This window comes from Apteryx rowi, unplaced genomic scaffold, assembly GCF_003343035.1.
Source record: "Apteryx rowi isolate R43461 unplaced genomic scaffold, aptRow1 scaffold_897, whole genome shotgun sequence".
Lineage (NCBI taxonomy): Eukaryota > Metazoa > Chordata > Aves > Apterygiformes > Apterygidae > Apteryx > Apteryx rowi.
In genome coordinates, this window is record NW_020451201.1 from 119,324 (window position 1) to 139,944 (window position 20,621).

At 41.3% G+C, this 20,621-nt stretch overlaps 1 protein-coding gene across 1 annotated transcript; it reads right to left on the reverse strand.

Annotated features, from left to right (window-relative positions):
* Window positions 1-276: 276 nt before the first annotated feature.
* Window positions 277-12,307, reverse strand: LOC112978037 (fatty acid desaturase 1-like). Its single transcript, XM_026091073.1, has 12 exons — window positions 12,089-12,307; window positions 8,327-8,437; window positions 7,684-7,881; window positions 6,534-6,635; window positions 6,214-6,342; window positions 4,094-4,151; window positions 3,549-3,625; window positions 3,337-3,434; window positions 2,800-2,896; window positions 1,568-1,647; window positions 1,231-1,356; window positions 277-328 (listed from the first exon to the last, which is right to left on the reverse strand). The coding sequence occupies exons 1-12, from the start codon at window positions 12,305-12,307 to the stop codon at window positions 277-279; spliced, it is 1,347 nt and encodes a 448-aa protein (XP_025946858.1).
* Window positions 12,308-20,621: the final 8,314 nt, after the last annotated feature.

Here is a 20,621-nt window from a genome sequence, read left to right on the forward strand (position 1 = left end):
CCCGATCAAACCAATACAAGAGCTACTTTTCCCAGTTTTAAAGGCCCCATTCATCATGGCTCCATGGCTCTAAATGTTGAGTTTGAAAGCAATAAAAATAGAGGTTCACAGTTCAGAAYAAGGAAAAATGTGTCTTTAACCCACTTTCTCCGCATTCTCACTGAAATTTGCCCAGCTCCCCAGTCTTTCACCAGAAGGCACACACACTCTCTTGGTCTGTGCTGATTCTTTGCAGAAGTCGTCTGGTGAAGAGGTCCTCTTAAGAGCTGCCAGTTTCTATCCATGCAGATAGGCTTCAAGCCAGTGTTCCCCAGAATCCTTCAGGGAGCTGCAAGAACAGAGTTAAAAAATTACTTATGGAGACACAATATTCAGCTTCAGGGGAGGCAGAGATGTGTAGTAGTTTAGATGTAAAAATAATGGTTTAGAGGGGGGACAATATACCTGACTAAGCAAAGAAGCTACTTGGAATGGGGAAGAACATGGAAAAAATGGATTAAAAACTGCACAGGCRTCTCATAGACAGCAAAGTCTGTCTACGGAGAATGAGTTGCAGGGATTTAAGGCAGAGAGAAAATCTTTGAAAGGGGTTATTTTTATTCCTAGGGAGAATACTATTACAACATTAAAGGGTATAAGTGGAAGGAGCTGTGTCAGAGACTGCACCACTACCTGGAAGGGGGTCAAACACGCTGTGCCTCGGCCAACAGTGCAGAACCCAGGCTCTGGACAGCACTGTCCCCTTCCCCTGCTCCTGACAARTGACCCATGCAGCAAGGTGTGAGGGAAGGGGAGCTCAGCCCACTCCTTTTTATGCAGGGGGCATCTATCCCTGCTTCAAACTCCCCTGAATACTCCTGAAAATGTTATTGCAGGGCAATTGTGAGATAGCTAGCAAACAGTTGTAACTAGCATCAAAAATACAAGAGGGTACCTAAATGGAATGCTGTTTCCACAACAGAAACAGTATTTCTACATATAAGGATGCTCTATTGTGACTCAAAGCAGGAGCACTGTATGACTGGACCTGATACTGTGAATTTCCCCTCCATCATACCTTGGCCTCCCTTTTCATAGCATGAAGGAGTGCAAGAAAAKCCTTTAAAAAAAATCTAAATAAATGTTGGATTTAATCTCTACATGGATGTTGATTTGAAACAGCTGTTTATGTGCATGTCCGTCACTTGCAAGCCATTACAATGTAAAACCACCCTGTTAGCTGATACTTACTATAAAATGTCCACGAAGGCTGTGAGTAAAGTCTTGCTTTTATACTCAATGCCATGCTTACCACATAGCGCTTTCACCAGAGGAGCTGCTTTCCAGTAGTTGTGTCGAGGCATTGTGGGGAAAAGGCTGCATGATTGAATGAGAGGGAACTGCTGTAAGGTTTGGGCGGTACCACCCGTTGTTGCCTCTGTTCAGAATATGTCCCTACCCTCCCCATAGTTTCAGAATGAGACCAAAGGGTCTCCTAATGAATCTCATCCTGTGTGAGACTACCAGGCMTTTCTCACTTAAAAGTGCCCCAAATTATTCCCACTCTTCTCCCCATAACCATACTCACTGGTGCTCAATTTGGAAGTTCAAGTGCCCAGTGAACCAGTCATTGAACATGGATTGGTTCACGTTGCATGTTGCATGGAGCTGGGAGGAAAAAAAGACAGAAAAAACATGATTTAGCTTTTATTTTTCTGGAAGCCTGGATAACTGAACTTCAGCAATTGATCCCCACCTTTCTGTAGCCAAAAAGGCAATTTAGGGCAAGGGATTATAGCCATAATTGCCCTGAAGAATTAAACAAAATCTAGATTGAACTGGGTTGTTGGGATATAGGTTAATTYAGCCAGCTCTTGCCTCAGGAAGAACAGCCGCTTTGCTGGCATGCACACAGACCTCACTGTGGTTCTTTTGGGAGGTTGTCCTCACATCTCTCAGAAAAGATGTCTAACAAAAAACATTCTTTTGGATTCYTCCAACTAGTATAAGTGGAATCAGGTGCAAAAGCTTTAGAACAAAGACTTGTGTGCACACTGAGGATGGGATTCATGTCACCTACTCTAGATATCTTTAGTCTGAAATCCGCAGCTGAGCTCATCACCTTAGACTCCCTTTAGATTCAACGGAGAAAAACAAAGATGTTTACAGTGCCATTCATTTGACCTGTTCTAGATGCCTATTTTAGGATGAGGTGAATCATGCTCTAGGAATGCCTGTTTCTCACCAATGAATGTAGCACGTGTTCAGAAGCAGACTTCTAGATTTGGTCAGATGAGTCCCAGGCTGGGTCTTTTTCCTTTATTACAAAGAAATAAGCTTAGAAACCACTATACAGGATTATACTGCCATAGGTAGTATGGATGCAGGTAAATGGTATTTACATGCTCATTTTTATCAGACCTAAATTTTRTCTCATCTGTCTTATCTGCAGTAAACCTGTAAAGCTGTATAGCAAAAAATTAAGGTATCCAGTCCTCATTTGCTTCTCCTTTGCTGAGCTAAAAAGAAGATTGAATACCTTTAGTATGTATTAATAATATTACTCAAGAGAAAAGAGTTATGAAAATGTGTCAAAGCTTTTCAGTGAAAAAAATAAGATTTTCTTTTTAATCTTAGTATCCTGTTTTCCAACTAAAAATTTGAAAGGTGTCAACTACTACAGAAATACATGCCCATTCAGTGACTGTCAAGAACAAATCTTGCTAACACAGCTTTAAAGCTCAGAGAACAACAACATTTTCTTTTCCCTGTAATTCAGAACTGCAGACCCATAGTTCCCAGAAGAAAGGAGATTCTCACCTGAGTAGATACCCAGTCTTCGTTCTTATCATAATCAATGTCCATTGGAATGTGGTTCATCTGCGAGACCCAAATAAACCAGGTACTCTCTAGGTACCTGGGCAGATAAACACAGAGACACACTCATCATATCTCCAATCCCATCCAGACTCGCCATTCAAACAGATGCTTTGCTGTCCGACAAAAAAACAGGGGACTTTTCAGTGGCAGTTACTAAGGCCCCAAAAAGCAATAGCCTGAAAACATTTATCTGCCYAGCATCTCGTAAGTCTTATCTTATGTAACAGCACTTCTACATTGTTCAGGATTTTCTGTTCCATTCCTTTGCATTTTAGCCTTTGGAGTTTCTTTCTAGCATCACTGAATTTTTAGTAGCAGATGTCCCTGAGCGGCCTCTCTGAAGTGATAACATTTCTTCTCGGCTAACTATTTACTTCTAAGAAAATTGTAATTTCATTTATTTTCATTTATTCCCATTGAAATTGAATATTGTTTAGAAACAGCAGTTGTGGGGACTCTGGGTGTGCTGTGCATTACCTGGACAGCCAGTAGTACACCATGAAATTGTTAAATCCCATTAAAGGAATATACATGAGACAGACTCTGATGTTGAAAGATACAATCAATAACAGTTCCTGTAAAAAAAAAAAAGAGAGATAATAAGCAAAACCCCACAATCACCTCTGGTGAGGGGAAGGCACACAGTGGCTACATTTTTGCAAAGATTTTGAAACAGTGCAAGTACTTACCAACCACTTTTTCCTCTTGATTAAGAAGTAGAATATAGACACCTGGAAGAAAGGTACAAGTGCAGCTGGGGCCAATACTGAAGGAAAGAATGAGAACAGAGAGACATTTATAATTTCACTGCATCATAAATCTTACAGAATATCAAGAGGGAAAACTAGTCCTGCTGAAAGGTTCCTCATTACAGCTGAAGGGCCAAAGAAAAATTGATCTCTTCCAYTTACACTAACTTCCATTTACACTAACTTTCATGTGTCCACATAACCAGTTCCTCTTTTCATCTCAGCACCCTTCATTTCTTCATCTCCTTCCCATCTTTTTCTTCCTGGCACMTGATTCACCTATGTCCAGTGCCTAACATCACACAATCCTGAGAGAGACACGTGGGGCAATTCTTCCTCGTGTGAAGCTTCCTTAATGCTGCGATTGTCCCTGAGGCTGTGACATCAGTGGGAGTATCTTGAAAACCATTATCTTGGGGAGGAAATGCAGTAGTGATTATTGGGTGGGGTTCCCACAGCACTGCAGGGAAGGGGGGGATACTCACAGCTGAAATACTTATGCTGATAATTGTAAGGCATGAACTTCTTTTTCTTTTTCCCAAGCTGAAAAATAAAAGGACATTGTAATGTGTCAGTTGGAGAACTGAGACCCTTCATAAGGTGTTACTTACTCCTGTCTAAAGAACACATCAAGAACTACRTCTCTTATCTCTTATCCAACCTCTCTTCTTGAAAAGCAGGTGCTGAACTTGCAAAGCAATGGAGAGCTGATTTGAGCTTCCATATTTGGTTATCAACATATGCAGGGGTCAGAGCAGAGTAATTTTTTTTTTAGGAAAGTTGAAAAACTCAACTTAGGTTCTTTACAAAACTGTCAAAAATAACAAAAAGGCTCAGAAAGCATTTGAGGATGCAGGGGAAGTTTCCATAAGGGTAATGAAAGTCCAATCTAATTGATTCCACATACTCATCATAGAGTGCTGAGACTATGGGTGTTCAGGGAGGAAAAGTTTATTAAGATGGAAATAAAGAGAGAGATGTAGACAGGGCAGTGGCTGATGAATGCAGGATGTGGAGATGTGTTTGCTGTGAAAACTACATCTAAATTTCTGTATCAGATGGGATATGGGCTGCAGATGTCCCAAGTTTCTGAGTAATAGAGGAAAGAGTGGTCAGAAATGATGTAAGCATTTAGAGGCTATCCTGTAAAGTCTGTAAATCATTTCTGCAGGATCAAAATAGTAAATGCTATATAAAGACATCTCCTTTTCTTTTTTGTCAAATATTTTGCTTTCAAACACCTGAAACAGCAGCAAAGGGATAGAATACTTGCAATGAACACAAAATGTTTCGTGCATAACAGTTTACTTTTTCACYAGTTGCACAAAAGGATTCCTGATCTCATCTGCAAGTGCTTCTGATTCTTCAAAGGAAAAAATAATAAGGAGGTAAAGCAGAAGATGCCAGGCTATTTCCAAAGCTCCCCTACTACTGAAAAAAAAAAMCCTAAACACCTCAAGGATGTCTTCACTGGGTCAAAACTGAAATGAAACAAGTGAACCGGACTGAAATGAAACCAATGAAATCCATTTTGTCCATACGCAGTGTGYCTGACTCCTCTCTGGTATAATGCAGAAAGAGATTAGTTCTTATCTCCTACAGTCTCACCTCTATCCAACCCAGTCTAACATAGAGACAGTCACTCTACCTTAGATACTGTGTGCTCATGCTAATGTATAGCAGCGAGAGAGCGTTCAGAAGATCACTGATTGAAACCTTCCCAATTGCAGCTAACAGTTTCCTATGAATAAGCACTTTGTGTAAGCTCTCTTTAYAGGAATCTTTCTGAAAGAGCAGAGCTGGAATTTCCCACATGTTTTGTAGAGTTGTAATTTCTTTGCTGATCACCGGCCTAAAGGAGAGAGATGTTATTTGAAGAGGCTGCTTGCTARATAAGAGGTCATTTCATCACCCTATGAGTAAACAGAATTGCTGTGGAAAGAGAAGGCAAAAGAAAACCTCACCTATCCAAACGGTGTCTGAAATCACAGTGATTCAGGAGGTTGTGCCCATGGTTTTTATTTTTGTGAAAGACAAAAAATTTGTGCTTAAGAAATATATTTGCTAAGTTTGCRTTTTGCACATAGCAACTATATTGCTCCTGAAGGATTTAGCTACCAGACAGCTCCCACAGGCAAAAGGACTCAGAGGAAACATCTGACTCACTATCTACAATATCACTAATGACATCTAACACTAGTGCAAGTGGACTGACTCATTCTCTGAAGGCCTTTGAGGTGCTTACCATGCTCTTCTAGCAACACAGGGAATGTAGGTGCTTATTTTAAGACTTTGCTTCTCAGGACTTGGTGCCCATGCATCATAATAACAAGGTCTGAGCTAGGTGCTTAAGCCAGATGCCTTGGACTTCAGCACAATGTCTCCAACCTGGTTGGAAACTTATGGGAGCATGCCAGAAAGACTCAGGACTCACAGAGTGAACAGTTGGTCCATGAGACTCTCAGATCTTAGTGCACTTTGGAAATTAGCATGAGTTTATGCAGGAAGGAGCAAAMCAGATTATTACACCCCACTCCATAGCTTTCCGGCTTTAAAATCTTTTACCCCAATGTCTCTCTGTTTCTCCAGACATCCCTATACTCACCTCCACAGAGAGTGTCTTCCCCAAGCTGAACAGGAGAGGGTGCATGTTGAGATCAGGGTCTTTGCGGAAGCAGTTGGGTTTGGCATGGTGCTGGTTGTGCAGGTGATTCCACCAACTCGCAGGTAGCCCCTGCAGGACAAACCAAAGATCAGGGAGTCGAACTAGAACAATGTCAACAGCTACAACACTATTTATCCACTTATTAACAACAGCTACGCTATCCTCCCCCAACAGATGATGATGCCTGAATCTACTGACGCTCCCATTCATCGCGCTGTTCAGATTATTCCCAGAGAATATTCCCACAATTTGGCAATTACCTTCAGAACATTTATCACAACAATCTGCAGCAATCGATTCCATTTAGGCTTCCTGAAGACAGAGCAGTGTCCTAAATCATGTTGGAACCAGCTCATCTGGATCTGGAAAACAAAAGGATCACTGAGAAAASCGAATCACAGCAGTTAGTTACATTTATTTTCCCTTGGGAGCCTCCAAACCTTCATAGTATGAGTGCATCTCCATTCTGATTTGGAGAAAAAAACATCACCTGTTGTCCTCTGGGCTCAATGCTGACAGCTTCCCCTCAGGTTACTGCCCAGTAAAGCTGCTCAGTGCCAGATATTGTTTTTATCGTAGCAGCAAGAGGGTAAGCAGCAAAGCACCATTACATTTAATTTGACTGTTACAGCACAGAAGCCTATTGCTCTCACTTGCAAATATATAATTTCAAAGTTACCAGCTAGGAAGTACAAGATTTTCCAAATACAGAGTTTCACTGCATTTCATATTCCTATAGGAATACAAAAAAAGCTCCTTTTGGAATATCTGCCTTAAGCAAAGGGAACAGATGCTAGCAAAAATGAGTTACTCTGCACTGGTTTAGTGAACGGCTGAGCAAACCTGGGGTTTCAGCACTCCGAAGAAAGTCTTGCTTTCTTTCTCCCCTCACTCTCCAACCCCTCTCTTCCAAGGGCCACAAAGTGCTGTTTCCTCCTTCCCTGCACTAACCCTGACATTTATCATGCCCTTCTATGAACTTATTCGGTTTACTAATCCAGCAGAAAACTATTCAGGATTAGTGGGAAGAATTGGCTCATAAAGGACTCAACAAGCATCAGAGCCATCAGGAAGCAAACAGAAAGAACTTGGAGCCAAAAGTGGAGTTAAGAATGAGATATTCCCTCTTTTGGCTGGGAAAAGTGATTAGATCAACTCTTCCCATCTTGTGAAACTGGCACCTCTAATTCCCAGCACTCCTCCAAACATAGYGAGCAGCTTGTCAGCAAAACTAGACTTGCTGGAGGCAGTGGAATTTGTGATGGAGAACATGCTTCTTGTCTTCAACCAGGTTACAAGGATCTAAGAGAAGGCAGTAAAGCAATGACAAGGATAGGAACATTTCATTAATCCTCTCCATGTGGAAGCACCAAACACATCTGTGTTGTTGAATGGGTGTCAGYAGTTTACCTGAGCAATGGTGAAGAGTGCAATGCCAACAAAGAAAGGCACTAAGGATATCCCAAAATACCAGACTATGAGCCAGGATGCAGCATCCAATATCAGGATGTGAAGGAAAATCAGGAAGAAAAAGATGTGATTTGGCTTCAGAAGTCCCATCTTCTCAACAGCGCAGCGCAGCTCACGAAAATCCTCTAAAAGTGATTTCTGTGGATAAAATGAGTATTAATACACGGTCTATTTTGAAAATGTAACAGAGCAGACCCAGGAATCCCAGGCTAGCCTTGGACACTGGTGGAGATACTCTGTAAACCTTCCATCAGAGGGGTCTCTGTGCAAGAAGGAGCACAAGATCAACAGATCTTGTTTAGCTCTGACACTGGAAAACAAGGTGCTAGCATGCTCTGTTACTGAGACATCACAGTGGGAAGACCTGAACAGACTTTGAGGCTTATTCCCCAACCCAGGTACAATTTTAACTATTCTGGGACAGCACATGTTTTCATGCATGACTACTGCCAGCAGCCTCCCCACCACCTAGCACAGTGTCAGGCATGCTGTTTCAGAAATTAGATCTGTGAGCCCTCTTACTTTGCTCTCCTCCCACACAGAACCCCACTCCATTCCCACAGCTGGATTCTAGGATACTCACTTTTTTATTAGACTCAGAGCTGGGCTGATCCGGTGCCAACTCCCCAATCACCAGAGATTTCAAGTATTTTTTCACCAGAGCCTTATCATTGTGAAATGCTACAAAGGCATCCTGAGAAATACACAAATGAATGGGGTTAGAAAGGGGCTGTGTCCAAAAGCTAGATGCCCAGCCCCTACATTTTCCAAGTCATTGATACATTACATGATCCCAATTCCTTTGGTCCAGAGATTTTTAGWTTTTTGTTCCTTCTAATTGCTCATGTATTTCTTTGCCATCAACTGGAGGTAGGCTCAAGGAAGCTGGAGATGTTTCAAGAAACCAGATGTCATAAAAGCAGCTGGGTGAGGCTGGTAATAAACTTGGAAGTATTTGATGAAAAGCTCTTTGCAGAGGGAAACATGCTCTTTCATCTGTTTGTTTCAGCACAGTCCTTCCTTAGAAGGTTGCAGCCAACAGCCCTGCCCTATGGATAGGACCAAGGAGTAGGAAAACAGGTCTGTGAATAAGGTGTGTCTTTGCCATGCTTGGGAGAAAAAAATGATGTCTTTAAAATACTGCTTTTATTGCACTAGGGCCCAAGGAAATGTGGGCTGAAGCTCCATACAGGACTAACACAGCAGGGTATCTCTTGCAGTTCCCTCAGGTTTTAGGACTGATCGACCTTCTGGGGATCTGCGTAACACTAGTGACACAAAAAGGTCTATTCAACYGTCATTTACTGTCAACAGTTTTGAAAGGAGATCTAAACTGTGGAACTGAGGAGATGGAAAAACCAAAGCTCTTGCTTAGCCCATCTGCTTAGTGAATTTTCCAGAAGGAAGGCAAAGAGGCTAGCTATATTCCTTGTGCAGTCTGGCACTCCTGTTGAGTTCAGGGAAGACCCATCTCCAAGTACCTGAGTCTAGAAGAAGTCTGAGAAAGGTGACTTTTTGGGTAGATGAGCTTTCAATAGATATCAACTAAGTGGCACTTTGTCACAGCGAAAAATTAGAAACTCTGCCCAGACCCAGGGGACTGTGAATACCTTTCCATTATGATTCTGTGCCCCTCATCGTATAGATTTTTATGTATCTCTCTCTCTTCCCAGGCGTTCCAAAATGGAATCAAGCTACAAGTCTCTATAYTGCAGCATAGACTCAGGAGCCAGAATCCTTTTACCCAGCATTTCCTATCTACACTCTCAGTATCACAGACCTTCATCAGAGAAATGCAAGCTTTTCAGTCCTGCAACCTGTCCTTTCTTCTCCCCTCTCTTACATTCTGGATTAACTTTAAAGACTATCATCTGCAAAGCACCTAACCTCTAGTATCAGTGTAATGCTCTGCAATGCATATTGTCTTTATTTGCAAAGCAATGCACACAGAGGAAGCCAAGAATATGTAGAAAAAAGTCTTGGATCCTGGCTTTAGGCAAAGGCATGTACCAGATGATCTTTTGAGACACCTTCCAGTCCYGCTTTTTTATGAAAGTGTATATTTCTCAAAACAGATGAACACAACATTCAGCAGTATTTTAAAAGCAAAGATAATGTTAAAGATTAGCAGAAGAAAAATTGAGAGCAAGACAGAAGAATGTCATTATGATGCAACATAAATCTACAGTGTACCCACAAGCTTGATCACTGCATGTGGTCCTTCTCTCTTTAAAGGGACACAGTATAATTCTGTGTAGGAAACAAAGATGACCTGAGTTTTGGAACAGCTCTCATTCAAGAAGACTAGCTTGGAAAAGAAGTAAAAGGGCAAAGAGTTTTAAAAACCATTAGTAGCATGGAGAAAGTGATAGAAAATTTATTCATTATTTTAATAACACAAGAATGAATGAAATTATCAGGAAGTAGGTTTCAAATGGACAAAAGTAATAATGTATAATGAGGAAAAAATAGATTGTAATATTATTGTAACAACGAGTACTAGTAAGATCAAAGGCAATTCTTTAAACTCACTCATACCAGACAAATTCACAGAGCATAAGACCTCTGGTGTATATAGAACATGATAATCCAAACACAAGCTTGAGCCAGAAGTCCCTACACTGGTGATTGCAGAAGCTGGGAGGGCATAATGTGGGGACAAATCATTCCATGCATTCTGTATTCCTATACTCCTTTTGCAATAGTCCAGTAACAGAAACTGCAGGAAACAGGGTACCAGGCCACAGGGATCTCTGAGCTGCCTTGGGATGGTTGCTCTTATGTACTTAAGAGTGGCAGCCTCAACATTTGTCCCTATTACTGCAACAAGCTCATCACTGCATGGCACAAAACATTATGCAGAAACCAAAAGGGTTGTGTTTATTTAAAACTGGCACATTGATCTTTGAGTAAGAACACAGTTTTCATGGAAAAAAAGGATTTTTAGCATTGGCAGCATGCTAAGATCTTTTTTTAGAGGCTACAGTGAATTAGCATATGCAGAAGGTTTACCAGAGCAGAAATACTGGGGAAGATTACAGGATRGTGAGAGAGGTGACAGTAGTTGGTGAGCAGGATCAGTGCCCCTTCTTCAGGTGGCCCTTGGTGCAGCATTGTGCAGTCTCATATCATGCTATGCACRTGCTGCACCGCAGATACACAACCCACTCTTTAGATCAGGGCTGAATCTGYTCCTCAGTGAACCTATCAGAGAGCTAGAGAAGAAAACAAATATGACTCAGAGGGGTTTTTCTTTTCATTTGAGAACACTAGGTTTTTTGCTGTCTCAGTTTCTAGCAGGATGAGAGAAATGAAATGTGAAAATAATCTATCTATCTGACCCATGAGTTAGAAAGTGCTATTCCATTTTACAAACTTAAAACTGAGGACTAGACCAGATAAGCAGCTTTCTTAAAGTCAAAAAGTCTATCATGACAYGGTTAAACCAGGATCTCCCACGTCACAAGTTTATGCCCTAATCTTGGCCAGGTTTCTAATGTACATATTTCTGACTGAAAATTCAATATCAACTTTCAGTGAATAGTCTGTGAGATCTGCTTAAAATGTATTATTTCTGTCAACAAACAACAAATTATTTTACAGAAATCCTCTATATCAAAAAATTTTGCAGGAATCTTCAGAAAATCTGCTTTTGAATAATGACTATTTGTAGATTTTTTTCCTCATCTTCTGTAGCCAAATGTCATCCCTGCTGATCTCTCAGTTTTCTCCTGTAATCTTCTATTTTTTCTYCCTCTGTTGAAATAACCTCTTTGCTCAACTGTCTTCTCCTTCACTCACGTGTACAAAAGAGTGTCCCTCTCTTGATAACCTCSTCCTCTTGCTCCACTGCCCCACAAATTACTTTCCCTTTATGTTTGGATATTACCTCCTCCTTATCCAGCCCCTTGCTCTGTCTTTGGTTACCTTTTGCTTGTCACTGATGGCACCTATGTCACTCTGAAAGAGCAGCCTTGGAGTGGCAGTTCACATCGAATGTAYCACTTTCTACCTCTTCCCTTTCTCCCAGCTGCAATGCACACACTTTTCRGGCATCTGGAAGACAGCTGGCCTGATCATGCCTGGTGGCAAGACAACCTGCATGGATATGGTCTGTTTATGCCAGGGTGTAATGAGCCTAAACAGAGCTTTACAGTTTGCATAGCAGRTAAGTCTGACCTCAAGGGTATCCAGAAGGGCATCCTTAGAGACAGCACAGACCCACCCACTACATTATCTGACTAAGCAGAGTGCCAAACACCACAAGCTTTCTCTGCTGGAGTCCCACCATGTCATTCTGCCCTGATAATGGACCACCTTCCTCAGCTGACTTTCCAGATCTTACCGTAGCATCTTGYCCAGCATAATGGCTAATAACTCGGCTTCCTCCAGGGTGCCGTTTGGAAAACTCGCTGRTGTCGTAAACCTTCCTGTCAATCACCAACCACTGCTCCCGACCTTGGCCACGGCCATTGTGGATTCTGATCTCCTCCCAAGTGAAAAGCTGTAGAAAGGCTGCAATAGGTTGTGTTTYCTTTTTGGTAGAGCCAATCTGTGGAGCCATCTGCAYTGCTAAATGCATGTTCAGTACTGAGATTCASTAGTCCAAGCTTTGTAGCACTCTGYCTAGGCGGAGGCTGAACCATGTCAGCCTGCCCGTTATACAGCCCCATTCCCAGCCACTCCCCACGTTCCCAGGGCTGGTTGGCTCCCTTCATCCAAACACACCCTTCCAAAGCTCCCACCTCTTCCATGTTCACACCAGGCACTTCGACACACCCTTGAATAAAAGCCCTGTTCCTTCTTGCCCTTTTTGAGTTTTCTTTGGAAGGTCTGATTGCGCATGGGAACTGTAGGCTACTTCACCAAGTACAAATGTGCATACATACAAAGACATGAATATTTAGGAGGCTGTTATTCAGGTAAATGAGATGGTAAAATGACAAAGAGAGCTATTCAGTGAGCACCTTCACAGAGCATTACRAACTGGATAAGGTAAGCTGTTAACTTGTTTCCATAATGCTGAATGAACATGGGTGTTAGCCAGAAGAGAAATCTGAGCAAGGCTCTGCATGTCTCTGATGAAAGAAATACACAGTGACCTTGTTAGAAACCTGAAGCACTGTCAGCATCCTGTAATCCCGTAATCAGTCATTAATGTTAAGGAAGCCTGCATTTACCATACAGTGGAACTCCATAATGTCACACAGAGCCAAAATGAGATGGCTGTAAATRAGCCTGTGCAGAAAGCCAGAAGCTGCTATTAAATGTTTGCTAATTTCTCTCATTTAACTGTAATGCCTGACTTCAAGGTCTGGAGCCAACTGTGCTAGCATACTGGAAAGAGYAGACTGCTCCAAGGCCTCTAAAGGTCTTGCCACAATCCAAGCTTCAGGTTGTCCTTGGTCTTTGAAATTTGTCTTGTTGCTAAAATGACCCTRCCAAGCTAAATTCAYGCGTCTTTCTTAACTAAAGCATTGTCAATCAAAATACCACCAGATCACAGTGAAATTAAAGAAAACATTACTTTTCCCCGGTTAATTTAGCTTGCATATTGGCAATACTTTGCATGCAACTGTTTTCAGAGTTTCCTGTGTGTAGCCCAGGSATTTAGTCATCTCATTGTTCAAGTAATTCATTCATAAGGCAGCAGACATTAAAAGATTGTGGGGTTGAGAATAAATAACTGAAAACACCAAGTTTCCGTGCAGATTAGGAGTTTCTAAAACTATGTTTAATGGCATTGCTTACATGATTAGCCTTACTTAAATATCAGTCTTGYTGAGCCAAAAACCTAAGTATCTCTGACATGCAGAGAGTGTCTGGCATGCAGTAAAGTAAGAATTCTAAGCTCTAATAAATAGCAAGAGAAGTCAATGACATGCTTTCTTATGGAGTCCCATACAACTTTAATTAGCCCTGGGAACATGAAGCAATTTTGCAGGTGAATCAGAATCTATGTAGACAGAGCTGAGTTTCTCTGCCCTGCTCTGGCTAGACTGAAGCCTTGTTGGAACAGCACTGTGCCTTCGTTAATATAAAATTGTGTTCCTTCATGGACTCCAGGTCATTCTCATTCAAGACTCTCCCATTTGACTATTACATGTCACACTTCAAAACAACAAGGAAACCGAAATCATTAAAAATCTTTCCTCTCCAGCATGAAARTTCAGTGAGAATCCATCATTCAGGACAAGGCTACCTTCTGGAACATCTGCTGAATCTTTTAAAGAGACAAGAACTTTTGCAGACTGGCAAAATTTTGTTCTTAAGAAATGCTTGGAGCAAAAAATCCAGTAGTTATTTGCTTGATGTGAATACAAAAGATTCCATAGCAGTCAGGAAGAGAAAAGGATAGGGCTTTCTCTTTTCTTTAGTATATTCTAAATTAACGAGATACCACCTTTTATCTTAGATGTGGCTACATTTCAGGAAGGTCCAGCACTTTCAGAAATGTCAAGAGAAACCRAAAACAAAACCAAGCTTTTTTACACAGGGCACAGAGCCAAGTTTGCAAGTGGAGGCTCTCTTCTCTTTACTGCCTTGAGGCATCTTTTTTKCCCAAATATTCAAAGTCTTTATTAACTTTATTTCATTCCCTAAGTCAGATATTAGTAGGAAGTCAACACATTCTTTTTTTTTCTGTAAGAAAGCAATCTCCATACTTTCAGCAGAAGAGAAAAAAAAAAACAAAACTGTGGAAACTGTACCATTTGGATGGTAGCAAACTTGGCTTTCACTCTTAGCTTTGGATTGCATTTTGTGGGTAAACTATAAAAAGCAGGATGGATACTGAGAACTCTGCGACATTAATTATAGCAAGGCACAAAGTTAGGTTCTGCACAAGCACCGTAAGCCTTCTCATATAAACCTTCACACAGAACAGTAAGTTGCATATTGTTTTTATTGCATTTCTGAATAAGCTATTTAAACCCCCACACACAGAACATGCTGCAATGCTGCACAAGGAAGCAGTAAAACTTAACATGGTTTGCTAATGCAGTTCTGATGTGGCCTTCTCATACATATGTCATTTGTAATTACACACCCAGATTCTTTGTAAAAGATGGAAGATACCAATCGCTTCAACAATCACCATCTAGTTAATATTTCTATTTTGTGTTTCTCATTCAACCTGCAAYTCCTAAGCAATATACCCTCTTCACATCCTTTAATTTCACAGAAGTCATATCCTCAGGGGCTTTTCTGTGGTTTTAAGATATGAACTCTAAACAGCTGCTAAAAGCCCTCTTCCCCACCCCTCCTCCCAGAAGCACGCAGATAACATTACATATATTCTTTCAGAGAGGAATTAAGACAAAATGGTTCAAGCTAAAAGTGTCAAATGCCCATAAGAAAACCATTTCATTTTCCCACTGTCATATATTTGGGATTGACTTTTTTCAGACTACTCAGCATTTTTATAGCATTATTTATATTCAGTGGAGATCGCCCACTGATTACAGAGACACTTCTTAATGCTCTGGATGACTGAAATCCTCCATCCACAAAATAAAGACCCTGCAATAGGTGACAGGACTTGAAAGTATTTTAATACATGACTTGTGCAACACCAGTTAGGAAAAAAGTAGCATAAGCAGGGATTAAAACAACCACCATGATTCCACTGCCTACACACAGAACACCTTCTTCTTCCTTCTGTCTTTCCCTTGGTTCTTTGGCCACCTTCCAACTTCTGCAACATATGAGGCAGATCCTGCAACAACTTGCCTCCTTCGCTATGCAGCCATAGTTCAAATCTCAAGCACTAGGCAGCTTTTGCACTGGATAAATAAAGAGACAAGAGCAAATGCAATCTAAACTCGTACAGCTAAGAAACCTCAGAGTATTGACTGCTCCCCCCCCAGTCCGGTGTAATCAGCAGACCTGATGAAGGTGCATCCATGCCATCATCCACRTCACTGATGACATTAARCTCTRCTGGCCCCAGTATTGATCTCTGGAGAATGCCACTTCAAATTGCTGGCTTGTTTACATTAAAATTAACTGYGAGCCTGCTAAAAAAGGTTTCTCAGTTGCTAGGTTTTTAAATGTACTGCAGCCACCTGCTGTCATTGATTAGATTTGGAATAACCCACAAGATAGCCCAGAGTGCCATGTCTTTCCACATTAATACCTTATTTCCAGAAGAGAGCAAAGAATGAAGTGATTGGGATACCTTGGAAACCTTAGGTTGCTTGCATAAAAATTTGCTGSTAAGCAGCTTTTCCTTCAATCAGGGCAGCCTTTATCCAACCACCTATTTTCAGAAAACCTGTGGGAACTGAGTATCTCTGAGACGTTAACCTTTCTATCAAATTTGACTGAAACTGGCCAACCATTATTAGGGAAGATGGGTAATCAGACATAAACATGCCTAAACTTCCTTCCAACCAACACTGGATGAAATGAGTAATTTAAGTAGTTTAAAGGCATGATTCTGCTTCCTCYCTTCCATTACCATGATGTAGATGGAGAATAATTCATTTGCCATCAGAAGAATTAAATCAGGATAAAACTACTATGAGTGACARCACAAGAAAGCTTGTGAATGAGGAATAACCTACTTTACACAGCTGACCAGTGCACTAAAAGTGAATGTAGCATGTCATAAATTCACAGCTTTCTGCAGGAGCAAGTTCAAATGCTACATGTATGCAGGCAACTCCAACTCATTTTCTGAGATTAATCTGAAAAGCTGAATGCTGCCCATCAACAAGCCCTATGTATAATTCTAAATATGCACTTTATTCTTTAAATAAGAAATAATACTGARATGTGACAGAAGCAGCTTAAGTTATTCTTGTTAAATTTATTTTTCCTAAGCAAAACTCAGTTTCTGCTTTCACTTTGAACAGCCAAATCTAGAGTTGTCAGGCCTGTAGCTTCACCACAGGCTCACACTGCCCTTCATGATCGCCCCTCTGCTCTGCCCCTTCCTCCAACACGTATTACTATGCATATTCTTAGCAGAACAACATATGCATTTCAACTCAGAGACATGTATCAACCTTAAACTTCTATGTCCTACCCTCTCCACAGGGAGCCCCCACTTCTTGTAGTTCATATTTTTATTTATAGGGCTGAAGAAGCTTTTGCTACTTGCTTTAATTTTTTTTGCAAGTTTTAACATTCTTTGACATTTAGCAATTCCTACTTGCCCTTCCATGACCCAGYTTAGCCTTTTCACCATTCTTTGCGGCCCCCCTGTTCCCACTCCTAGTCTGCCACAGAGATGGTTCTTTATCAATCYGAAATTCCTTCCTGAGCTTATTTCTCCTCTCCTTGCTAGGACACAGGTACCGTAACGTTTTAACTCTGTGACTGGARCATCCATCTGTCAGGTGTTCAGCTTCCCAAGAATGGTTAATTCTACAGCAAATGGTCTCAGCCAGTTTATGCTCCGAAAGCATGARTAAGAAATTTAGCTCAGCATCCCCAAGATGGCCTTTGAGGACTGGGCCACTGCCAAGGCAATCCTGCTCGCCTTCCTTGTTATGGAAGCCCCAGCTCCTTTTACTCCTGGGCCAGACTCCTGGACCTCTCTCTGACAAGTTCCTCACTGAGACGAACAGCAGGCTGGAGCACGCCATGCCTCCAGCTCCTCCAATACAAAAACTTTGATCAACATAAGAGAGAAGAGGGTCCTGATGAGTCCTATTGCCCTGATATGCCTTAGGTAGCTTTGCAAACTCTCTCTTTTTWACTTTCAGAAAAATCCCTAAGTGTTCTGCCTCTAGTCTTGCATCAGATGACGCAGAGTTTAGGAATCTAGTCTAGTCTATCCCTGCCTTAACATGTTCTGCCTCACAGCAGTTACGCGTGGTGGCTATCTTTGTTAAAGCAATGTTGCTCTCTCAGAAGAGAAGTTTTTTTCAAGAAAAGGAGATGTCTGTAAGACAGACCGTAACATGAACCAGCTACTCAGCATGTCTGTTCTGTAATCTGAATTAGACTCCATCAGGCCTTTTTCCCTTATTTATTCCTGTTTCCCAGTAACTTGGGAATATTTTCTCAGGACAGAAGTATCCGTAGCTTTCTAATTTTGAAGGAAGTCACACATTTCTGATTTGCCTCTTGGGTGGGGGAAGAAAATGGAATAAGACAAAGAAAACTTCAAAATCACCAAAACATAATCTGAGCTTGCTGGTAGCACCTTTTCTTTTTCTTGGGCAACATCATGCATTTATTACTCCATCTTGTTTCTTTTTCATAACTGAGATTGTGAGATGATCTTGGAAAGGAATTCAGACTCATGTGTTAGGACATTTGCACCTTCTCCTGCCAGCAGTTGTTATGATTCTATCTGGCTGTGTATCTAAATGGTTGTTTTAGAAACACCCATGTTCATCCCAAAGGATCTGTTACGCAGAAGGTGACCTAATGATGATAATACCAGCCACAGGACTGYCCTGAACTCTGAGTCAAAACAAACAACAGCTACACCTTACAAGGAATCATCTTTTAGAAAGTGAAGTCACTCTTGAATTTTSAGATTTGCCCTAATGGAGAATCTATCACTGCTCTTGTTATGTTGAACAGAGGGCTAATTAGCCTTGGTACTAAAAATTTGCACCTTCCCTATAGCTTGAAYTGGTCTTGATTCACCTTTCAGCTACTAAGTATTTCTATGCCACTGCCAGACTGAAGAACTGCCTGCTATAAAATTTCTCATTTTATGATSAAGTCACTGCCTCTTTTTCTTGTCAGCCTCCAGAAGCTCAATCGATTATGTTCTTCTACAGTAAAGCACTTTCCTACCACTTTAGTCCACTGCTACATCTCCTCTCTAGTCGATGAACAGGCCATATCTTCTAAGCCACAGATGAGCTTTATCCTGGGAGTTGAATTCCAAAAAAACAGCTCCTCCACTGTTGAAAACGTTCCTCCTTGAGGCCAGATTTGAAAGAAGTGAATTGTTCTGGGCTGGAGCCAGCTCTTTTCCCAGTAATACTCCACTTAACTGGATAATCTTTGAAGTCTGCTGACCCTCAGACTATAGTTAAGACCCCACCCAAATGCCCCATGAATTTGTCCTCCTTTGAACATCTTTGGGGATTGTATCCTTTCCCAGCAACCATGTCTCATGGAGAGGCTGAAGAGAACTGGCTTCACCTAGAATGTAAATGTTCTTTCTTCATCCCTAAACAAGCTCTGCTACAGCACTGGTTATCTTTAACAGTTTGCCTACTCATTAAATTTCTCCTTGCACTGTGCAAATTTAAAATACTTCACYGCTCAGCCTGTACCACTGCCACTACTGTGGCACAAAAAAAACATGTAAATACAGGATATGAGTGCAACAGATTCACAGCACTTCAGAAATACAGTCATAGTGGCCACTTGACTGGTGGTCTTTGAGCAACGAATGGCAGCAGAAGATTATTTAGTCTCCCTACACAATCTGATTCACTGGAGAGACCTTCAAAGAGAATGAATTTGTGTGTTCATTAAGTCTGTACTGGATATTCAGCATAACTTGTAATAATTTTTGTTTTCTAGTATAGGAGCTGAACCAAACAAGGACCTAAAAGCAAAAGGCCCTATGAGCCACTGACGGGAAAGGATATTTTAACACAGTTCTACTTATTAAGGGGGTGAGATGGGGATATAGCTCTTTAGGAGTGCTGCTCTCACATGAGCCAAAAATTGCCTTGCACTATGCATTAATTTCATATTTACTTCCTTTAAATGACCAGAACAGTAAAATAAGACTGGAGACTTTCAATACTCCTGCTTCACAGTTCTCCAGGAGGCTGTGCTGTCCTGCTTCCCTTCTGACACCTTGCTGCCATCATGTGGCTATTTCATAACATACGTTTTAATGCTCAACTGTGAAGCCAAATGGCTTCTACTACATGGTAAATTAGGGGTCTGTGGTGTTCCAGAATGGTGCATCTCAGCGCCTGTTCAGAAAACCTGAAGGGGCTTTTGGACTTGCATTTGAATACTGTTGTGAAATTTCAATACAAAAAGTCTCAGAGGAACCTACCACTATGGAATATAACAGCCCAGAGTGATGTCTTCAGCTGTCACACCACAGGAGAGTTTCTAGCAAACTCAGCGTACTCAGAACTGCTTATCTTTATTCAGGTCCCCTTTTAGTCTCRCCCTTTAGGATTATGAATCAGTTTGTCATGTTATTTTTCCTGGTAAGCCAGGCAATTGGCTTACTGCATCATGGATGTTTCTTCTTTAATGTGGCAGAGAAGAAATGACAAGAATCTCCAAAGTCTCAGGCACTAAAGTAGAACTTGGACACATTGTTATCTTCATAACTGTTCAGTCCTAGATGATCCTAGCCCTGGAGGTAGCTTAAACACAAAGGCATTTAAATTTTCAAAATTAAACATCCAGATGATTAATGTTCTGTTTCTGGTCATTCAAAAAAAGCCTCTCACTGGGCAACACCAAGCACTTCAATATTATTGAATACTTGCAGCCCACTCGACCTGCAAGTAGTTTTTTTTCTGCTTACCTCACTTGTGCCARTACATCTGGTAATCATTTCAAACTTCAAAGTTTTCATGAACTGAGCCAAAGCCTAGTTGCCTTCTWTGAAACACATTGGAAATTCCTGCACTTTTTTATAAAGTATCTCTGTGACTAGAGCACTCAGTATACAGTGATCAGAGAAACCTAAGCTCAGTTCCCTCTTTCATCAGAGATGACAAAAACTTGCCCTGACCTCCGAAGGAGCGCACCTTTCTTGCCTGCTGAAACGGTTCTGCTTGCATGTCGGAATTACAGGTACTGGGCCACAGAAAAAGAGCAGGAGTCAACTCCACTTATGAACCTGGCAATTACGGCACAAACATGAGATGGAAGCATTCTAGCTCCCCTTGCTACAAGGGACAGTCTGTGTGCCAATAGACAAA